General features: G+C 34.0%; 1 protein-coding gene across 4 annotated transcripts in view; it reads right to left on the bottom strand.

The window, feature by feature from the left end:
- Nucleotides 1-24,311, bottom strand: part of stai (stathmin) — a 174,413-nt gene that overhangs the window by 43,455 nt on the left and 106,647 nt on the right. For 2 of the 4 annotated variants that reach the window (XM_036359848.2, XM_036359861.2), the window contains exon 2: nt 19,204-19,287. The exons of the other annotated variants lie outside the window; for them this stretch is intronic. In XM_036359848.2, the coding sequence (XP_036215741.1) occupies nt 19,204-19,287 (84 nt within the window). The remainder of the gene's footprint in view (nt 1-19,203; nt 19,288-24,311) is intronic. 4 annotated transcript variants of the gene reach the window in all.

Below are 24,311 nucleotides of genomic sequence, written 5' to 3'. Positions count from 1 at the left end.
ATTAGTGTGTTTTGTTACTTTTTTTTTGTTGGTTTTTTCGTTTTGACTGCTGGTAGCTCAGTGCATTTATTACTTTGTGTTTTACTGTAGATATTTTCTTTTTCGAAATGCCAAAGGCGCTAAGCAACAGTAAACAGGAGCGCAAAAGTTATTATTAAAACAATGGTGGCACTGTCGATATTACCTTCATTGGCAGTCGCACTACGACGTAGGAATAGTCTTTGTAGGCATAAGAAATGATTAAATAGAACTGGTGTTAGGAGTATACGGGAAAGTACCTTAAATGAGTATTATTCAGACAATTTTGAAATGAAGGAAAATATATTATATTTCAAATGATGCTTCAACTAGAAGTGCATTTAGAAATTAATAAGGATTGATACGTAAGACCCGTACCAGCTATTTTTCTCTACTTCTAACCATTTCAAGAATACAAAACTGCGTTCAAGAATATAAAAAAAAATTCTTACGTTGTAAACAATATATGGTATTGTATGCAACTCCAGAACTATTTATATGTATGGGTTACGGTCTCAGCGTTATTTTGAAAAGCAACAACATTAAGTTTTTCAACGAAATAATTACTTTAGCCAGTAATCGTGGTACCAGTCCAGCTATTGTTAGATTAAAAAGGAGCTTTTTGTTTTATATAATATATTCCTGAACATACTTTTACATTTGTTTGAATCAATTCTTGAGAAGTTTTCTCCAATTTGTTTCCTTTTGACATTTAAGAATGTTAAGCACCTAGTTTTTCTGCTGTGATGGAATATAAAATAAAATCATGGACTAAAATCTTTTGTAAGTGGAAGTTTAACCTTCTTTAAACATTTAAAGCTTTTCGATCAACATTTTTCAGCATTTCTTTCAAAGATCGGCAAGCGTTTCTTCCTCGTTCTGTTCCAACGACAGTCAGTTCTGAGTACTCGAAACGAACTCGTATTTTTAGCATAATCTGGCCTTATTCTCAACGATTTCGCGCATAATTTCGATAATATTGTAATTTTTGGACACAATTTTTGTGACCTTCACAAATGTTTTCTTGTGTGAACGAAATGAGTAAATTTATAGTGCATCTTGGGAAAAATATATATATTTTATATTTCCATAGGATTACCTAGGTAGGTAGGTAAAGTGGCTGTCATTCGACACACTTAGACCTTTAGGAGGCCCATTGTGATACCACTGGGACTGTGATCCCCTCACTCTATTGGCTCCTCTCTGAACCACCCCGTACTTCTGATGAACTTCATCAGTGAGACAACCTATAACACATATTAAATCGATATCTCCAATGGTTTTTGAGTTACTGCCTTCTCAAGTGTAGCCGCTCTGTTCAATCAGCTCCATCCATCAGTTTATATTTAAATGCGTTTTTCTTAAAACTACATTTTTTTAAATTTCTTGAGTGTTTACTCGAAGACAATTAATCCGAAACCCATCAAATTTTTTCTGCTGATTATGTATATTCTCCAAACAATCATCAACCAGTGTTTTTTTTTATCAGAACAAATATCGAATTTTAGCAGGCCAAGAAAAACTCAAATTTTGGATATCTTCTAGTAGAGATTTTTTAAATTTCATCCACGGAGAAAGCCGCAATCATTGTAGCAGAGGAGATCCTTTTTTTTGTGTCGAGCCGATGCAGTAGTTTTTGTTTATCAGTTCAGTTTTTTGATCCAAAATCGAATTTTAGCAGGCCAAGAAAAGCACAAATTGTGCGTCCAGCGCATCTGTTTTTTTTAATTGTTTAGATAATATCTTTTAGTAGAAAATTTTTTTGTAGATTTCGTCCACGGAGAAGGTCGGAATCACTGCAGCAGTGGAGAACCATTTTTTTTTATCGCGCCGATGCAGTAGTTTTTATTTATTCTAAATTCTCAAAAATCGCCTTTTTTAGGCTGTTACACTAGGTGTGCGCTTTAATTTCATTTCTTTCTGTAATCAATCGCAATTTAACTCGCTGGTCGAAACAATCTGATGTTTTTATGTATTAATAAACTCATAGCTTCAAAAGGCAGCGTCAGATGACGCTTGATAATGCCAGAAGTCCTTAGCCGGATATACAAAAATTCTTCTTATTATTATTTCCTCCTTCTACATGTGTATGACATCTAACTCTCTCCTCAGAACCAATAACAAATGCTGTATTTCGAGGAAGAATCCTTTCAAACAAAATCCCAGCACAATATTAAACTTTAATCGAATCAAGTGTGCAGTTTTCAATGCGAACAAGCAGAACAATGCTTTTAATAAAATCTTTAAATATAGACTGTCACTCAATGGAACACACACTGTTCATACTGTCGTATTCTTCCTTGCTTTTAAATTGAAGTGAGAATTAAAGTGATAAAATTGCACTTTTGTTTTTTGCTTTTGAGTGCATTAAACACAAGCGCACACTTGACTATTCCGCACACAACTGGTGTAAGCGGGTTAAAGGCGAAGAACAACAAAATGGGTGACCGCAAATACGCACACATATACACTTTTAGTACCAAATACACTTATGCCACTACAGATGTGCATTTTTATGACACTTTTAAGTGTTATGCGCACAATTATATGTGTGAAAATAAAATCGTATGTATGCATGTGTGTTTGTAAACTTATGCTAATATATTCATGTGTGTATTTTAGGGTGTCTGTTATTTTCCAAGTTGATTGCTTTGTTGTAAACGCCCGCTGAAGTTTCAAACAAATATATAACGCAAACAAGCTCTTTATTTTATATTATATAACATGCAATTTTTTGATACTTTGCATTAAGCAAGTAAATCCAATATATTGCATAAATGATATTCTAATACAAAATTTTCCGCTGTACAAAAAAGTTTTTATTGAGCCTTCATACTGTGCTACTCATACGGCATGGTGTACGGTATGGATACAGTATATTTGTTGTATAATTTTAAGCGCAGTTAACTTTTAAAGAAATGTTTTTATGAAAAAGATTACTAACATCTTTTATGTTAAGCGGAAATTTTTGTATTTGAACATCCCTTTTTCAAAGTTGTAGATTTATTAACATTGAAGAAAATAATAAATAAAAGTAAATTTCATATAAAATATATGACAAAAATAAAATAATTTAGATACGGTTTAAATTGATAACAAAGAGCTTGTTTCCGTTAGATAATTTTTGTTTAGGGCAAAAACTGAAGCTTCATGTGGCGTCTGCAAAAACCAAAATGTCATTTTGAGAAATAACGAACACCCTAGTTTATTTCAACACAAGCCATTATCTATATAAAATGGTAAAAGTGTGTTTCTGCTGCTGGCAACATTATGCTTTTGTCATTTAAACTATTAGGAATAACGGTATATACTATTTTATTGTTGTGGTAGTTGTCGGCGCATACTATTGTTGCAGCGTTTAACTTTATCTGCATGTGACACATATAACACTCTTTGCCGCAAGTTAGCAGTTGGTAGTCAGTATTCAGTATGATTTCACTTGTAGAAAGCCGTTAATGTATGCATGAGTGCCTGTACATGGCTGTGTGTGTGTGGGTGCTTATTTATAAGCGAAACCCGTATTCATGCCGCACATAAGCAGGTCAACAGTAACAGAGTGTGAAAAAGGTGAGCAAAGGGCAAATGCAGCAAAAGCAAAGGCGTCGGTAAATATACATAAATTGTTTTCGGTTTCAGTGGAATGCAGCGCCAAGTGCATACGCTTGTGTTAACCGATCTTTGTCAACAGCATAGCCACAAGAAACGACCGCCAAGCCTCGACCGCTGCCAGCAACCGACCACCACCTAGTCACACATGAATACCTTGCTTACGACCAATCAGCCAACTGGCAGACTAAAGGATTTTGGGATGCTCGCACAAAGCGTCGGCAGCGCCTACAAATACATACTCGTACATGCATACATATATTGTATGTAGTTATAAATGTGCTTATAATCACGCGTATGCACATGAGAAGACACACTTCTGCGTGCACTTTTGTGCAATGATGTCAGAAAGGACACTTTGAGGTCAAGCAAAAGAAAAATTATCACTTGAATGGTTGCATACCGATAGGCGTTGATACGATAGCGAAGACAGCAAAGGCACATTTTTCTCGACTCAAGTTTTTTAGTTAACCCATTTAATTTAATTAATATTTAAAAAGAAACAAGAAAAAAAAATGTTAGAACACCATTCAAAAATAAAGATGTTTCCATACAAAAAATTGATTTTGTTCGATCAGATTGGCAAGCTATATCTGGAAAATTTCTTCGGATATTGTAGGTTTGCCGTAAAAACTAATTCATGCCTAATTTCGTGAAGATATCTTTTGAAATAAAAAATTTTTTCATACAAGAACTTAATTTTGATCGTTCAGTTTGTATGGCAGCTATATGCTATAGCGGTCCGATAATGGCGGTTACGACAAATGAGCAGTTTCTTTGGGAAAAAATGACGTGTGCAAAATTTCCTGAGATATCTTAAAAACAAAGAGACTAGTTTGCATATACTTGTACATATAGACGGAAATTACTAAATCGACTTAGCTTATCATGCTAATCATTTATACTCGTACATACACTTTTTAGGGTCTCTGATCTTTCCTTCGGAGTGTAACAAACTTGGTGGAATACCTATTATACCCTGTTTAGGGTATCAAAATGCCTGAGTAAAGCATTCTTCTGGCAGATTACTAAGGAATGAAGGTTTCAACAAACTCCTTTCAATTGGTATTGGCTGTAAGCTTCGAATGGAGTGTAGGATTGTACTGATAATCCCAAGAGCTATGTACATATGTAAAATTCCTACTAACGACTGAACTCAGTCAGTATCTTCCGATAAAATCCTTTCGATCAAGAAGACCTAAAGCTATCATCCAATGCATTTTTTCTCTCTACTTTATTCCTTTTTTTATCAATGTTGTAGCGTACGGTAAAAAAAAGAATAATTTCGTGGGAGCGGTATGAATGAGCCATCTATAGTTTACTTTGAAGATAATATAAGAATAAACTTCCAAATAAAGATGTACAAAAACTTTTCATTTTTAATTCTTCTAAATTCATCGTCATTGAACGCTATAAATTAGCTAAAGATGTAGCGAAATTTTTTGAAATCCGATTAATTTTGAGTAAAGAGATTGGATGGACACCACTAATTGCATGTGCTATACAACAGGCCTAAATTTATATCAAGAAAATTATATAATAAATACAAAAGTTTGACAATAACGAGTTTTATCTGTAAGAGTTGCCTCTGTTCTGAGTTCTTCATTTTGAGTCAAAAATCTAAAATTTTACTTCATCGCCAAACACCGTTTTTCGGAGGTCCTCGTGGCGATCAGCTATGGGATTAATGGAATCCAAAATTTTTAAACTGAAAAATCTGGAGCCTTGAAGAACAAGGATAAATAAGACCAAAGTAGTAATAGCTATATCCGGAGCTGAATGGATTAAATCCATCTCTAAGCCGACACGTTTCACAAAATACAGCAGAACCTAAACTTAAACAGAACAGCGTATAAAGAAAAAAAACTCACTCAAAGTGAAATAAGCAGCGAACAATTGTAAAAAATTAGCTGTCATGTTGTCAACACACTTAACGGTATTTGCAATGCGTCAATGCTAGATTTTATGAAATGTCAACCACTAGACGAAGCAATCTGCTGCTAGACAAAACAACCAAGTGCTGCAACATTGTTGCACATTTTGCTAGCACTTCCGCTTGCCGCTGTGATAAACATTAAAATGGCGGCATTAATGCGGCATCCGTACAAAAACAAACAACAACAAACATGTATATGAAATAGCAACTACTAAACAGTTAGAATGTAGTCTGTAGCCTGCAGCAAGGAGCAGAGCGAGCAGCTGGCGCATTTATAGTTACATTTAACAGCAATGTCGGCGTATCCGCATCCGGTTTAGAAGACACTCGTACTCAAACGTATGCATACACACATATAGGTGGATATGCACAATAATAACAACAAATTGCGACTTTGTTGCCATGCGTTGCCACACGAATACGCGGCAACATTGGTTGCGTTGCTGCTTGTGCTACTATCTGTGTATGTGTATGTGTAGCTGTGTGTCAGCATTACTCGTCAGTGTGCTGCTATAACTTTTTGTTGCATTTGACGTGCATACATTGTCCTGTTAATGAGGTTTCTTGTTTCTGCTCATATTAAATTTACTTGTTATGGTGTCGTTGCTGTTGCAGCAGTTGTTGTGACTCGAACGGAAATATTAATGCAGCGTAGCTTTTCGTGTACTGGCGGCAATCATGAATATGCACAGCACAGTTTTGTGATGAAATTTATATACACACATACAAATATGAACTGTTGAGGTGGGGGTTATAAGCTTGTAGAAACAGTAGCGGTTCAGTGTTATACCGTAACGTTACGTGGCAACGGTTAGTGAGCAGGAGCTCAGAACACAAGCGGTGCTCTTTCATTTTATGACTCTGGCTCACTCATTTTATGAATATTATTTTTTTAGGATTATTGAATTTTATATAATTAAAGACCTTGAAAACTTTTTTAACCTCTGATACATTTTGACTCGGACTAGTCTAACTAATTCCGCGGAAACAGTATCGATAACATTTTTTTTTCCTAGATTGGTACAACCTTATTTTATGTTCGTGTGAAGTTATATTTAATGATATATACCTATATGTCAATTAGTGTGTGTTTGAGAACCGTTTGTTTACGACGCGCAATCGTCTGTCGCTTTTTACCATGAAAAAAATTTAATAACAAATTTGCTTGAAATTTTGTATTTAGAAAGGAATTACGGCTACGAACACAAGTATTTGACTACCACAAAGCATTTCGAAAACTTACCTAATGTGAGTTGTCCATTCACCCCCATTATTGTCGATAACATCGAAAAAGTTAAAGAAACGGTGCTTGAACATCGTCGTGTACAGCAGAGAGTTAGTAGAGGATATCAACATCTCTTATGGATCGATTTTACACATTTTGGTTAATATTTTGGGTATTAAGCGTGTCAATGCTAGACTCGTATCAAAAAACCTGAATATTTTGCTAAATCGACTTGGGGTACAGGTCACTAAAGAGATGATTGACAAAGAAGCTGGGGTCCTTGCATTCATCAAACATCGCATTATTAATGCTGATGAGACGTGGGTTTATGAATATGACGGCGAAACTGTACAACAATCTAGCAAATTGCGCTTTAAAATGAGCCGAAATTGAAACAACCAAAACTCGCTGAAGGCACTGAAGGCTTTCCAACCGAGGTTCATAACAAGTTGCTGGAAAATTCTCGTTTGTATGTTGCCATGTTTGTATTGACTCAAAAGCAACGTATTTTGAAGACGATAATAAAGATTTTTTTTGAAATAGATGAACAAAATTGTTTCTCAGTCTGGGTCAAATTTGATGATGGTATGATTATTAAAGTATTTTTATTTCTCAAAAATAAACTTTTTTTAATATGATAAGGGTTGCTGTCTAAATCAAGATAACACAGAGTATAATATATCACGGAAGAACTATCAAAATTTTGAGTTTTGAAAAAATGGCGGCTTCCCCAAAAAAAATTGTTTTTTGTGAATAAATGTATACTTCAGAGTGGATTGAAAAATCAAAATTATTATCAAAAATTTTATTTCTTTGCTAAAAATGACGAGTGAAAATTTCTATTAGAACGATCCAGTCGTTTCGGAGAAATTTTACTCACCAACTTGGAAAACAGCGTTTCGAGATAAAAGGCGCTTAAAGTTTTAGGAACCGATGCGAACGCTCGGAGACGTTCTTACCAATAAACGCATATCTCCGAAACTACAAGTATTTGGAGGATCAACTTCAAGCTTTCGGTGAATATTTTCAAATATCTATATGTACATTCGATTAATATGCAAAATAAAAACCGATTTCTTGAAATTCACAACAGGACATAACCCTTTAAGTCTATAAATATATTATACATCCCAAACACAAAGGCGTCTTTGAATTTGTAGTACCCTTTATTTGTAGAGAATATAGTAAGCACGAACACCTAAATTAGAGAAAAAGCTCCGTCGAACCTCTACCAAAAGCTTAAAGCGGCAATGTAAAATTAATATATAGATGAAAATTGCAAATTATCGCAAAAAGTAGCTTAGTATCCCCTCTCATACAACATTTTAAGTGAATATTCCCAAAATAGTAAAAGAAATTCATATTATGTTGAGGAAGTAAACACGTATAACCGAAATTTGTAGCCAAACAAAGGTCATGCGTGTGACCAGCAACGGCGTTGGGACCTAACTACACACAACAGGAGTTACTTGAGAACCACGACAGCGCCAAAAGCAACGAGCAAACGACTAACTGGACAAACAACGACTATGTGACATTTTCACCAGCATGCCCGCCTTAGTGTGTGTGTATATGAGTTGGTTGCTTGCCACAGCAGAACGGTGAATACAAAGTGAACACAATTTGAACGTCAATTCTCCGATGAATTTTCACTTAACATTGTTTGTTGTCACTACTAGGTTGTTGTTGTGTCGTCTTTATTGCTTTCACATGTCGCGTCCACTGCAGTTAACGAACGACAAACAAACAAATCACCGACCAGCCAACCAATAAGTGGGCACTAACCAACGTTCAAAGATTAACCACCAATACAGCGGCGAATGCACACAAAGCACTGCTGCTCATTTGCATTTCGGTGCAATAGCAAATAACGTCAGCGACAGGGAAATGAACGTAGCAGCTATTGGCGACCACTTGAATGTAAAGCTTCGCTTAGCCATGGCGTTGGCAGGACATGTTGCACTTACGTTAATGTCAAAGTGCAGAATTTACTGTGCAACGAACAACAGCGCCAACACGAACAAATGGCAACAAATAACGGCAGTTAATTCGGTCGCTCAATAATTTTAAAATTGCACGCAATTCAGGAAAGTAGAATATTAATTTTTATAGTGCTATCAAGCCGCTTATACACGCTAATTTGATAGCTAAAGAATTTACTTAGAAACTTTTGCAGACGGAAAAATTCTCCTAGAGGTTTAATTAAATACAGAGGCGTATTGTCATTTAAATTCGTTCGTGATTTTTATATGGCGCTCCATTTTTTATTTTCGACTGTCGCCTTTTACTGTTTTTTCACAGCATTTGCCAAAATTACAAGCTGTTTGCAATGAAATTGCACGTTTCACGCAACAGCATGTTTTTAACACCCTCTTCACTGCCTTTTTTACCACTTCACCAAAAGTCTATTAACTGTACATTTAAATTCAATAGTTACATTGCATTTTGCACTTTTTCGGCGATTTTTTGTATTTCATTTTGTGTTGTTGCTTTATCAGCTGTTGCAGCAATGCTGCGCTTTCATTGCAATATTCTTTAGAAAGCCATTAGATGAAAGGGTGCAAAATTCATTAAATGTATTTAGTAGAATTTTATTTAATGCTAACAAAAGCGCGAGTCCTTTTTATTAAAAGTCAGTTGCTAAATTTCATTTATCTATTCTCAATTTTTGTTTTCTTTTTAAAATCCACTGAAATTTTGTGCTTGTCATCACGCGCTGCTCGCATCAAGTCATTAACGGGATGTTTGCTGCTGAGTAAAGCTTTTCACAAACTTACTTTTGCAGATTGCGCTTGTTGTTGGTTGCAACAACAAAACAATGTTTGGGATTCATTAAAAAGTGTTGCGCATGTAAATTACAAAAAAAGAGAGAAAATATAATGAAAAACTGTAAAAAAGAAATTCATGGAAAAATGTCACAAAATTTTCGTGTTCCAAATTAAAAGCACACTTCTGCGCATATGAGTGTTTGTATGTGTGTGCATATGTGTAAATTAATTTCTGTGTCGTAATGTTTTTTATAGCAATAGAGGTACTTAGTACTAGTTAACTGCGCTTTGACTATAAGCTTTGCAACTTTGTCGTCTGGCATGAGTGAGGTCAAAAGTGGCGCAAAATTAGGTTAGCCGCTGAGTACACTACTTATAGTTTTCTAACATTTGAAAAAAAAAATCAAAACATCGTACAAATTTAGTTTTCTAAGCTCTTCAGAAAAGTAAGCAGAAATAATACACCGCTTTCTATTGAAAATTATAAAATATTAAATGAAAAAAAAATACAAAAAAAAAAAATTTTTTTTTCGAACAAAAAATTAAAAGAAAAGTTGCATTGATGTTTTTATTATAAAAAGGATTAGTAGAATCACTTTCTTGCGCAATTTTGAACAATAAAGATATAGATAAAGATATCTTGTCAAATAAATGAGTTTTTCATACAAAGACTTCTGACCGCTCAGTTTGATTGTCAGCTATATGCTATAGTAGTCCGATTCAAACAATAGCTGCGGAGATTGTAGCACTGCCTTGGATAATAGTCAATGCCGAATTTCGTGAAGATATCTTCGGAAATATACAAGCTTTCCATATAAGAACTTGATTTTGATCGGTCAGTTTGTATGACAGCTATATGCTATAGTAGTTCGTAAAGATATCTTGTTAAATAAAAAAGTTGTCCACAGAAAAACTTGATTTTGATCCGATAGTTTGTATGACAGCTTTATACTATAGTGCTCCGATATCGGCGATTCGGACAAATTAGCAGCTTCTTGAGGAGTAATGGACTTGAGCAAAATTTCAGATCAATATCTCAAAAACTGCGGTACTGGTTCACGTATATTCGTCATGCTGATCATTTGCCTTATAAAAAGTACTTTGTACTTACATACATATATATAATTTAAAAGGCCTCCAACGTTTCGCTCTGGGTGTTACAAACTTCGTAAGAAACTTAATATATCCTGTTCTGAGTATAAAAATATAAAATAAAGTGAAAATAATAAAACTATCCTTCATCTCCATAAAATATTTTACACGCATAATAATCCGCGCCAGTTGTGACTGAATGAGTGCACTTGGGTGTCAAGCGGATAAATACCAATAGTAACTCCTTTCACCACAACCTACTGTGCCAAAAAAAAATTTTGTTGGCTGAAACACTAAGTACAAAGTACTAAGTATCTTGAAGCAATATGCATGTGCACTTCAAAAAGTAATTTTGTCTTGCAACATCATCGTAAAATGGAGAAAAAGTTGGCTTAACAACAGACGTTAGTAGTTACGACCGCGCCGCCAGTCATCACGTTGAAAGAGATTAATGCATTTCAGCAAACTCACAAATCTACACAAAAATGCCTTTCTAACCATTTTTCACTCGACCCATTCACTTAACACCCAAACCTCTATTTGTCTGTCCCCCGCGTGCCGGTTTAACACCGTTGCTTGAGTAGTGCTATGGCAGCGGCACTAAGTTTCTAACTAAAATTCGTAAAGAGTCCATACCCTCTCACCTCTCTTACAACTTCCTTCACGCTTCGCCTTCTCCACTTTTGCGCTATCTATCTCAACGCTTAACAAATGACTAAACGCTATTAAAATAGTGTCCACTCACAATCATTTGTAGTTCCAGACATCGGCGGCTGCAGCGACCGGGCTCGGCACTTTGTCAGTTTGTTAGTTCATCCATTTCGGCCATTAGTTCGCGTATGCACTTTTGGCAGCAACAATTTCACTTGGCAGCTGCTAGTACACTATTTATTTATATATTTCTTCTTTTTTTTTATTTTGCGTACGAAAAATGTCATTTAAATTGTTGGCGATTTGTCATTTTTGCGCTCACTTCCTCACTCTCCTCCTTCCAGACTCATATTTATAACTGAATTTGTTATGCTTTTTTGTTGGCTGCGATTAGTGCAGCACTTCAACTAACTGTTGTTATAATGGCTCGAGTTGAACTACGATTTTTTACTTTCCTAACTACTTCCGCTGCGCCGCTCCGATTTCAATTAGTGCGCTCTTTTGCCATTTCCTCTTGAACATCAAGTATTTAAGTTTAATTTGCTACAAAATAATAGAAAGTACTTCTGGAATATTTGTTAAAAGTGAGTGCTTTTAATTTAACGCCTTTTGGATGGGGCAAATATGGTGTTCCATATCAGTGAGTTGTGAATTTGACTAAAGTCGTGGTCGAGGGTCAATTTCATGATTTTTGTGAACGGTACATTCCGTGACGAGTTTAACTGATTTTAAGTAAATTTTCAGGTAGGGGGAGTATACCAGCCTTCCAAGAAGCAGTGGGCGATGCGTTGATGACTGAGTGAGTAAAATGTTCGGTGTACTTGGTTTTGGAAAATTTATCCTTTTATAAAAAGGTGTGAAGATCGCTAAGATGTTAGATTCACGGTCACAACAAGACTTTTTGCCATTATATATTTTGAAGGCATCGCTTTCGACTCATGTGTCTGAAATGCCACACATTTTAAGAACTTTCGGAATTAAGTTTCGGATATGTGGATATCATTTGTTTTTGAAAATATTTTAAGAAAATCGGTTAAACTTACACATTTAATTTGTATAACCCTCTTTTTTATATTTTCAAAAGAGAATGTTTTGAGCCCTTACATTTTTGCTAGTTTCATAGCCGAGTTATTTAGAGTATGCGTCTTATGAAAAATAGGGGAATAACCTTTGAAGGGCTGAAGAATGTTATGAAACCCCTTTACAAGGCAGATATATGGTACTTTTAAGACTTTTGCCACTATCTGTTAAGTTTTGTTCTGTTGCAGGCACATAAAATATTTCAAAAAAATATCAGATACAAATTCGGGAGCGTACGTTTACGGAGAACCGAATGGCGAAGGATTGGAGCAGATTTGCTACTGAAGGCAATAAGTTAGTGACGATAATTTGATTGGTGGTTTATTCGAAATCTACAGAAATAATTATAATTTAAGCACTACTAATGTAAGCGGACGTAATCCTGCAGAGTTATCACTAGAGATCAGATGCGCACAATACATGGTGCTCGGGTATGTTCATAGACCTCTCAAAAGTATTAGAATAATTGATCAATTCTGTCTCGTATTAAATAGTTGCAATATACATATGTACATAGATAGTTTACTTGTTGGGAGACGTGCCAGAACGCCTGGTAACTGTTTCTCTGATAGTAATTGAGTTCAGTGGATTTAGTCATGTTCGTCTGTATATTCGCGAAATAGTTCCTCAGTTACTGAGTTACCGCTCTCAAGTTTTGCACACGTTCTTTTCTCCGCAAGTAGCTGCTCAATTCAAGTCAAAATCACCGATATCGCACTACTACAGCATATAGATGCTATCATAAGAATCAATAGATTGTATGGAAAACTCTTACATTTAACAGTTATATTCACTAAATTTTACATAGGTTATTGTCCAAGGTAATGTTGAATCGCCAAAGAAATTATTTTGATCGGACTACTATAGCATATAGCTGCAAACAAACTGATCGATAAAAATCAAGATCAAGATCTTCGTAAATGTTTTTTTTTTTCCTTATTAAGTAACCTTAATTCGAGTTGAAGTTTCTTACTCGTATGTCAAATAATGTAGCTAGAAGGAAGTAGCAAAATTTTCTGTTGAATGCAAACCGTTGGCGGTTGACGTTTTCAGATTTAGTTATGCGTATAGCTGCTATAAGAAATGCACTTGTGAAGGGTGTTTAAGTTTCAATGCAGTCGAATTTAACGTGTTGTGTTTTTTTATATAAATTTGTATCCCTTACTTAATATTCTTGATATAGTAAAGCATATTTTACACTGACTTCATTATTTTTTTTTTTAAGCGCACTTTTTTAGCTTTATAACTGCATATTATTTACCTTGTAAAATTATATTTTTTACTTAATAATAAAATATTTAATTTAATTCTCTCTATTCATATTTGCATTTTTTTTCTTTAGTTAACTTATACCACATAATCTATAATTAATTGATAATTTATTTTCTGCTATAAAACATCATAATATCAGCCGTGATTTAATGACATTATAAACCAATCAATTTCAATAAATAAATTTTCAATTTGCAAGTTAACTATCTATCGGCCTACTTGCATGCACCTTTGCGGCAGCAAGTGATTCGTGCTATTTTAAATTAATGAAAACGGATTAAATTAAATATCAGTTATGACAACACAATCATGTTTATTCCTTTTTATTTGTAAATATTGCAACGAGCGTTGTTACTGGTTGCACTATTTATTAAAAATTTAATTGCATTGTCGCTGTTTGCGGTTGAAAATCTTAATTAACTGACAATTTTCATTTTCGCTCACTTAAAATACGTGACTATTTATGTATGCGCAAATTTTAATTGTATTTCAATGTTTTTACAGTTATTATATCTCCGACCGATAGTTGTTTTTCTTTGCAAAAAAAAAAAATGTATGAGCATAATAATTACTTGTAAATACATTTGTATGTCTGTATGTACATGCACTAAAAATTTCAATTTGCAAATGAGTTTTTGCAAAATTTGATTATAATGGCGAATTATGTTTGCCACTCAGTGAAAAAAAAGAACACTTTTACATTTGTAATAATCATAATTGTTTTGCCGCAGGGTTTTCAAAGTTTTAACTGGAAATGCAAATTGAGTAATGTTCTGTCGGACTAATTGATGGTTCTTCTAAAATGGTTGAATACACATACACACATATATGTACATATATATATTAAAAGAAAGTTTGTCTGCAGCTGCTCTGAAGCTTGATATTTGAAGCTATATAAATAAAAGTTAAAAGAAATCACAGCTTCTGCTATACATCTAAGAAGACGCTGACGTAGGTAAAGGAAATTAACTATAATACAAAGTTTTGAGCAAAATAGAGGAAACAGCATTAAAGGACCTTTGGAAAAAGCTTTAGTATTAAAGAGTTTGCTTTTATTTTATTTTATTATTGCAAAACATTCTAAAAACCTCAAACTTTGCGAATTTAAAAAGAAAAATTGTAAAAATAAATTATACTACCTAGTCTGGTAGTTTTACTGTTAAAAATAAGAAAATAGTTTTCAAGTAAGATTTCTGCAAAAAGAAAAAATAAATGCAATATATATCGGGTTAGCAAGTGCACATCCCTCTGTATGTCAGATAGGTCTAGAAACACATTATATACGAAGAAAAGTTCAGTCAAGCGTCTGCTCGGTAGTAAATTCGGCTTGACGCGATAGATCGCAAGATTGCTCGGTGCTTGCTGTGGTTTGGCCTTGAATTTATTTGGTACAAGGACAAGCAGCAAAAGATCGACCCAATTGAAAAGCAGGTTTCAACGGTTGTAGAACTGAATTCTACTTATCCTTAGCTGAGGTTTAGGATTCTCTGCATTTTCACCATTTGGAACTCTAAGTATATACTAGGGCCTAGGTTTATTGAGTCACTAGCATAGGATATTTCTTCAAGTGAGGCTCAACATTTTTAAATTAATATTTTTATCTACTTTCTCCACTATCCTGCTTTCATTTGGACATTATCGTTATAATTCGTATAAGATCCTATTGGGTTTGTAACTATTGTATATTCGTGCACTTTGCTAAGCGATAGCGTAACTTAATTATGAATTAATTGTTTCATTATTCCGAATGGAAAGCTTTTGTCCTTGTGCGCCTTTTTCAGTATATGTCATTCTTTTGAGGCGTAAAAATAACAATTTTTTCGCTCTAATATATCGAAAAACGTACTGGGTTGCCAAAAAAAAATTTGGAAAAGAGAAACTAGAAGCATTACTCGATAAAGATTGTTGCCAAACACAAAAAGAGCACGCAAAGTCTTTGAGAATCACTCATCATCACACAATCAGCCATTTCAAAACCTTTAAAAGCAGACGAATACATTCAACAGCAAAGAATTGTTAGACGATGAAAAACGAGGCAACAATTTTCGATCAAGACAATGCTGAATACCGTTTGTTCCAGTCTAGATCATAAAGAAGCAAAAAATAGTAATTCAAACACCACATAGTGGAAAAATCTACTTCAAAACTGGCCTTCGTTAACTAATAGGTTTGAAAAGGATCACTAACACATAAAATAATGTTTATGTAACAACAAAGCTTCTTAGGTAAGTATAAGTTAGTATGTGTTTGCGACTCCCTCCTATTATTGAATTTCAATAATGGTGGAACGTAACGAAAATCATTATTTCATAAGCGTTAATACACATAATGTCCTCAAATAAGAGCGCCTAGCTGCGATTAAGGCTCATTACAATAAGACCTCGTACATTTATTCGAGTAAATAATGTTAGAATGGATATACTATACAGATATGTATGTCTGCGACAAACTATTCATTTTCATGGCGCCGGTCAGACGCTTCGGACAGTTGTTAAACCCTCCTATTCGACGGAGGCTACAAATAATAGGCGCTTACACGTAGAATACAATGCAAGCCAAGTAGCCGTAAACAAAATAACAACAATTCAGTAGATGACTCATGTTCGTACTAAGCCATTACCTGCCCGAAAATAAGAATGAAACCAGTTTTGCTTGTCGCCACATGCAACAAACAATAGTGGACCCCCATTTTTTACCTCAAACACAACGGCATGCGAGCACATTCACCTATACAATGTTACATTTCTAACTTTGACGGCAACATTTTGCTTTTTAATAACACAATTGGCTCGCTGTTGCCATCGCCGCAGCCGCCCCTGCCGCATACAAAACACGCTGGCAACCACAACAGAGCAAACAACACCCTGGGGCATAATAATAAGCCAACTTTACCTCGGCGTTTTGTGCTTTTATTTTTAGCTTTTTGCTCAGCTTTCATTGCAAGCGCACTTCCTTCTTGCTGTCTCCGTTAGCAGGCATTGCTGTTGTTGCTTTCTTGTTTTTACCTTTTTTTTTGTGTAGTATAATAATGTTACCAGGTTTTTGGTTGTTGTAGTGAGGTAAATGCTACACCAGGTACGGGCATAGACATGAAACAGGACGCCATTTTATGACACACCGTCGGAGTAGAACAGTTAACAACGAAAAAAAATAAAAACAAGCAAAACTCGGCGAAGGAAGCAAGAAGGCAGCTACAAAGACGTCACGGCAAGCCAACACACGCTCGAAGTCCACAGCAGACCGTTAAGTTTTGACGACGCCTGACTGGTCGGCAGACATAATCAGCATAACAGTAAATATAAACCCCACCTCTGAGACAATACAATTCATTGTACGTGCGGTAATCGTTCGACAATAGCCATTTGCCGCTTTGTTCGTCATTAACGCCGACCCATTGCCACCTCAAATTAATCGACACCACTACAACAACAAATAAACACATGCATTATTAAGTTTCTTCAAAAAGTGCACCCTGCAAATGTGCGTACGTGGCAGGCTTTCTCACACCACCAATTTTATACGCTGCACAGGGTATAACCCTATTAACTTTGCCATACGCGAACTAGTCTTTAAATATTTGAGATATCGCTCTGACATTTTGCACACGTCCTTTTCGGCACAATAAGCTGTTCACTAGTTGGAAGGGTCGATATCGGACCACTGTAGCTTAGCGAGATCTGAATTTTTTTTTATTTGTGAAGCTACGGTGCAACCGATGTTGTCGTTTTTTCTGGTTTCCTCTACTCCTGTGTCAATTAAGTTGTCTGCAATATGACGCAAATGCGACCAGCCAGGTGATAGTTCGGTAAGGTGCCTAGGTGCAGCTACCATACTAAGCGATTTATTTAATGAGCTTTTAATATACTTAAATATAGAGCTGTAATCTGTCACGAATGCTATAAGCAGTTGAATCAAAGAAATAAAATTAGTGAAAATATTTCATTATATTTTTGTTGTAACCTAATAAATAGCAGGGGTAAAAAATACGGCACCTCATTTCGTGTTGACAAATAATATTTGTGCTGAATTTACTCATAAGGTCACGCAAGGCAGACATTTACGTATAGACGCACATTTTGAAAGTATGTTAAATATTTGAAGTTAGAACGTGACTAATATTTGATAGAAATTCTCTTAGAATGCGCAGAACGCTTTTTAAACCTAAAAATAACCTAGGTGTACCTTAAATGAGCTCTATTTTGGGAAATATGTTTCAAATGGATTGAAACGATTTGAGGATATTTGCAGTTTTATGTCAGTATTGCATACAGATTTTCACATAGCATCACTTTTGTTGGCATATCATTGTATAACATTGGGTTATGTATTCAATACAATTTCCGCAATATTAATTGTTCCCTAAACATTTTATCTCACTTCATATTTACTAGGCATTTCGCTGTCAGTTCGATATTGGAACTTCAAAAATTTCACAATAAGGGTATCGAATAGCGGATATTGAAAAGGAACCATCAAAAGTCGCTTTGAAGCTAGCAAATATTCTAGTTGCTTCATTTAGAAAGCCAAAAAAAAAAACAAAAAAAAAAAGGGGAGCAAATTACTTGTCTAAGCATATATATATTTCGGATAAATAAATTCAGGCATGACTTCGATGCTGGTTATTTCTATAAAAGAATTACATCATTTTTATTAACAGATTTCAAGTGTAGCAAGCGTGTAAGCTTTAGCAAGACGTTTTTTCATTCCAGATTCCACTCTGATCAAAAACACACTGCCAAAAACATATTTTTCTTTAAGCGTTATGCGTCGTTTGCGTCAAGGTATTCGCCTGAAACGGTCGGAATTATGGGTGAACCATTTTCTGTTCATTCATCACGATAATACACAATGTCATACTGCATTAGTTTTTCGCGACGTTTTTTTTTGCCAAAACTCGACTCATCTCGTTCTGCAACCACCATATTCGCCTGATTTGGCTTCGTGCCACTTCTGGTAGTTCAGAAAATTTAAAAAGCCAATGTGGGGACACGGTTTTAACATGATTAAGGTAATAATAACAAATAGAAGAAGTTCTTGATGGCTATATCGCAAATGCTCTGTAGAAGTAAGAATACAAGATGCACTATTAGCTAATTCTAAATATTAAAATTTTATATATATTTTATAGCAAAATAGGCAATACTATTAAAAAACCTATTTGCAGAAATGGTGACACTCATTTAGTCTCTCTGGGCGCCTTATGCTGTATGATAGATAAATTCACCATCGAAAATAGTTTAGTTTTCAAAAACGTGGAACTATATAAGGTAATTTTTTTTATTAGGGTCTACGAGTTCTGCAGTATTTGGAAACTCCTTTAAGATCTTCAGTTGTTAAAAGTGGCCATTATATATGAATATTTTTCAATATTTTGTTGTATAGTAATTTATGGTCATATTTATGGTTAATAATACGTTATGTATATATATCATAAGTGTATAAGTTTTGAAAATAGCTCTGTAATATAAATAAATAAAATATATTGAAGCAATCATTCAAATTTGTATATAATTTTGATTTTAATTACAAAGTAATAATATTTATGGTATACTTACTGATAAATTTCACTTTTTTGGAAAGACGCGGCTGTTTTGAGCGTATTTTATTGTTCTTCTTGATGGGTGCTGATCTCCGCGATACTGTTTCATATGAATTTTTTTTTTTATAAATTTAATAATTTTTGTTATGCGTATTTATTTAATGTTTTTACATATTTTTTATTACATTTTTTGATAAATTTTTTTTATATAGTAACATATTTTTATTATTTTTTTTTATTAAACATTTTTTTTTTAATATTTTTATATAGTAATAAATTATATTTTTTTTTGTAATTTTTTGTATGTAATTTTATGTTTTTTTTTAATTTTTATAAAAAAAAATTTTATTTTTTATATTTTTTTAAATTTGTTTTTGTGTTTTTTTGTATTTGTTTATATTTTTATATTATTTTATTATTATATATTTTATTATTTTTTTATATATTTATATTTTAAACAAGTTTTTAATTTTATATAGTTTTTTTTTTTTTTGGTTTTTTTTGAAACAGAGTTATCCAAGTGGCAAGCATGTTTTAATTTTGTTTTGGAAAAAAATACAAGAAAAAACAGTATGTTTGCTAATATTTTTAATAACAACACGTATGAAAATGGGGTCGTAAGTTCCGCTACAATGCAGAACTTACGGTTCGTATGCAAAAACCATTCGAAGGTATATACACGCACATATAGTAGATATACGTATTTGTTTTGGATACATTATAATTACATACATGAATATTAAAAATGGTATTAAAATGGGTCCATTTGCAATAGATCAAACGAAAATCTCCTTTGATATTTGAGATAAAAATATATGGCATAGCAATAAACACCATTTGTCAAACAAAAATGTTAATTAAAATTTACTTGTATATATACGGAATATTTTTCTCAATATTGAATGCTCTCATAACTGTGTTGACCTACTGAATCTATACTGCTCTCTGTAAACAGCTCTTTTTCACTTGACTTACCATAATATGCTTGCTATTTATCGACCTAAATCTGTAGTTTTATATGTCATTACATGTTCATAGTCATCTAAACCCACCATATATCTATATAAACAGCTACTTGAATAATGCTTTTCATTAACATCAATAAACTAAGTTAAACTGTACTAATTAGAAAACATGTGCTACTTTCAAAACTGTTCACACTTTTAACAGTTTTGCAACAACATTAATACAAAACAAAAAAAAAATGTAAACTAATAAAAACAAAAATAAAGCACAACATATGAAAATGTAAAATAAAGTTCAAACTCATAGTTCTGACAATTGACGAGAGCCGTAGCAACTATTTATGTTAAGCCAAGCAAACTGATTGCAAGAGAGTTAGTGCAGAAAGATAATAAAGGAAATAATGAAAATGAAAAACATAAAACATTTTTGTACAACAACTTTTTACAAATGTCAATTAAAATCTCTGCTTTCAACTCCGACCAAATAATGAATGCGTTGAAGTGGAAAATTTATTTATTTATATATTTTGTGTTGCTGCTGTTGTTGCTTTTGCTCTACGGGGAGTGAATATCGAATTCACTGCAGAAATGAAAAGCTTATGTTCTTTATCGGACACACTCACATTGCCAGCACTACACTTTAATTGTGTGAGCATATTGCACGGAAGTGAGCTTATTTCAGATGCATTCATTCGATTAACAAACTGAGAAATGAAAACTCAGTTTTCAATATTTGCTCCTGAGAGCATTTTATGTACAAATTTATGTATTTACAATATGTACATATCTGCAATATATAATATGTATGTAAATATGAGAGGAAGAACAACCGTATCCATTCCAGAAAACAATAACGTCAACAAAATGTCTATAAAAAATTAAAAATTGTTGATAAAAGGTATGGCAATAAATTGTAGTAATTGTAAAAGTAGTATCATCCAGTATTCTAAAGTTTATAGCATATTCCACTGACAGAAAAATGGAAAGAAAGCAAGAGACTATGGATTAAATCGGTATTTTAGAAAAGTGTAAGACTTTGTTATTCTCGGAACCAGCATAATCGAAGCCTGAAGAGAAAGCGCAAAATATATAACTATTGCCAACAGCTGCTACTTGGACTGGTAGACAATTGAGAAGCAGATCAATCTCTCCTTGAATAAAAACTACGCTCCATAAATTTCTTATAGGACAGGAATCCTATTATATGGCGCAGAAACATTGAAGATGACGAATCGAGATAAGAAACTTTACGGCGACATGAATATAATAGTTAAACACATCTTAATCAATGAATGCAATGGTTAGGCCTTGTCGTACGCATGGAAGACGAGGTGCCAGCGAAAAACTCCTACGATTCGAGATCAATGGGTGAACAAAGAAAGCAAGGGCGCCCACGCATGCAACGGTAGGACCAAGTACATGGGAAACTGTTATAGAGACTTGCAAATTAAACTCGCAAAGGTCAGAGGCAACAAGTAAAATATTGTGTCCTCGGTTCAGACCGACCCACAGTTGTAGTGCCAAAGAAGAAGGAAAACCATTAGTGAATTAGAAATATAGTTATTACCGATTTAGGACACAACATTTGGTATAAACCTAAGCACGAACTAATGTCTTCAGTTCTCAATGACTATAATCAAGTGCTCAGAGCGATTTCCCAATATTCAGTAATATTTTCGGGTACCATATAAGGAAAAAAGTAATCAGAACTGATTTATATAAAATTACTAAGCACTGTTCTAATTGTATAATACCGTTAAGTAGTACTCATTGTCGGTTTCATATACTTTTAATCGTATAAAAGTAAGCCGTATCGATATAAAGTACTCAGTAAGTAAGTATACGGTATTCATGTATAGTATTTATTAAAAATTGAAAGTACTCAGTGTAAACTAAACCTACCCAGCAGTGATTTCAGGCACTTAATTGTATTTAGTAGCAAAATTTGGTACTTGATTTTAAATAACACACCACTGAAAACAACTTAAAAGTAGTGTCTGTTGAATAATTAGTAGCTTTAAGCTCTCAAAAATCTTTATGGAACATTTATCAGTCCTCAACAATTACGAATACATACACACTTTTGCTGGTAAAGGAAAGTATGTACTCGAGTAATTTGTTTATCAGGATTAAAACTTCACTGCCAACGGCATGTGACAACAAAACACAGAATAACTCCCCAACTCAATCTCATAAAACTTTTCGTATGGACCGACGTAAGCATTCAACAGCTGCCTCAACGCATTTCAATCGTATCACCGACAAAACAGTTATACAGGTACGCCTCTTTTTTGTACTTTTTCCCGTATTTACATGCTGTATTTATTCTGTGCTATGAAGCAGGAGCTTCGGCACCCGCAATACTTACATAGCAACAGAAACGACAGCATCAATTGTTTTTGCCGCTACAGCTATTAACCGAGAACGTAAAATAAGTTGACGAAAACATGTTGCATGAGTAAAGACGGGAGGGTAAGAGTTGGGAAGAAAGCAAGCACATAAAGAAACTGGGTTTCCACTTTTCTGGGCGCAAACAATGTAGGGGAAATATTTGTTGAAAACAAAAACAAAAAGGCAAGAAACGACTTGTTAGTAAATGAATGAAAGCACCGTCAACAGACAAAAACAAAACATTAATTTCGATTGTTGTAGCGAAATATGTTTTCTTTTTTAGCACTCTATATCTGTGTATATATGCTATTTCATTTACTTAGCAAATGTACCGTGTAACAGTCGACAGCTGTGCTGCGATTTAATTAAAAATATTGCTGATTTTTAGTTGATGTTGTATTGTAGTATAATTTTAGGAGGTAAATATATTTCAACAAAACAACGTGGAACTGGAACTTTTTAGCATACATTTAAAAGCTAAACGCTGTAAATAGTCTTTTGTAGCATACCTTTAGGAGCTATATAAAGTTTTTAGCATAACATGTGGCACGGCAGGGTATTTTGTAGCATGCTTTTAGGCGATAAACGCTGTATTTTTCACAATTTTTGCAATGCTAACATTTGTTTTTTCAAAAATAGCTTAAAATGAGTTAAAATAAGCACCCAAACTGAATTAATGAATTGAAATTTATTTATACCTGATATAGCTTTATAGATTTTTGCTCTTTTAATCTCTCAGCTCTTAACGCAGCTTCACCGCTCCATCCCATTCACACGCAGTGTAAACTCATTAAAAATGTGTGCGCTGTGTTTTAAAGTTTTGCAAGTTAGCAGCATACTTTTAGGTGCGTTTACAGCTGACTGCTCGCAAATGTACACGCAGAAGAATATAACAAAGAAGGAAACGGAGTAAACCCAAATATCTCAGCTTGTTGTTCTTCTGCACTTCAAACAACTCATTTCCCTTAAGTTTGGCTCGTTATAAATGCAACATTTTAGTTTAGCAACTTTTTAGTTAATTTGCGTAAGAATGTCTAGAAAAGGTAAAGAAATATGTCACGTGTAGCTGACTCGATGACAGTGAGGAAAAGTGAAGGAAAAGTTCAGCGCAATTAGTGAGCGGTAGATAAAGGTAACTTCAACGTTGCTAATTATGAGAAATGTTTTAATTTTGTAAGAGTTGTAACAGAATTTGTAAGATTTCGGGGAACGAAAAGGACTAAGCATATTAACAATTTATGATAGAAAAGGTAGAATTCGTGAATGTGTTTGGTCAACCGTTTTTGTGCCGCGAGACAAAACTAAGCTCATTTTGTAATTGAAAATAGTCAAAGAAAAATATGAAGCTGCATTTTAAAAATTCAAAAGGCACGCGGTACTATCAAACACAAGGAGCACACAGACACAGATCAATTAGCGATGGTCTCGTTATTTCACCAATGACTTCTACATGGGAATCGTTCTTACGTACACACACAGTATGGCTGCATAAAAAGTCGATTTTTTTAATAACAAAAAAACAAACTTTTGTAAATAATGCTCTAAAACTTCAAGCATATACTTATACATATTTCAAAAATAATCAGTAAAATGTTTGAAGAAAACAGTATACATATATTTCTCGAGTTACATGCGATCGCCGACGGCCTAAAAACAGAGATCCCTACTATTGCGGTGATTTCGGGCTTTTTCGTAGATGAAACTTGAAAAAAAAATTTTCTCTACAAGATATCGCCTGAACTATGACCTACGGTCGAAAAAAAACTCC

The sequence above is a fragment of the Bactrocera oleae genome, chromosome 3, assembly GCF_042242935.1.
Source record: "Bactrocera oleae isolate idBacOlea1 chromosome 3, idBacOlea1, whole genome shotgun sequence".
NCBI classification, from domain to species: Eukaryota; Metazoa; Arthropoda; class Insecta; order Diptera; family Tephritidae; genus Bactrocera; species Bactrocera oleae.
The sequence above is the reverse complement of the archived record's forward strand: the minus strand, read 5'-3'. Positions and strand labels throughout refer to the sequence as shown.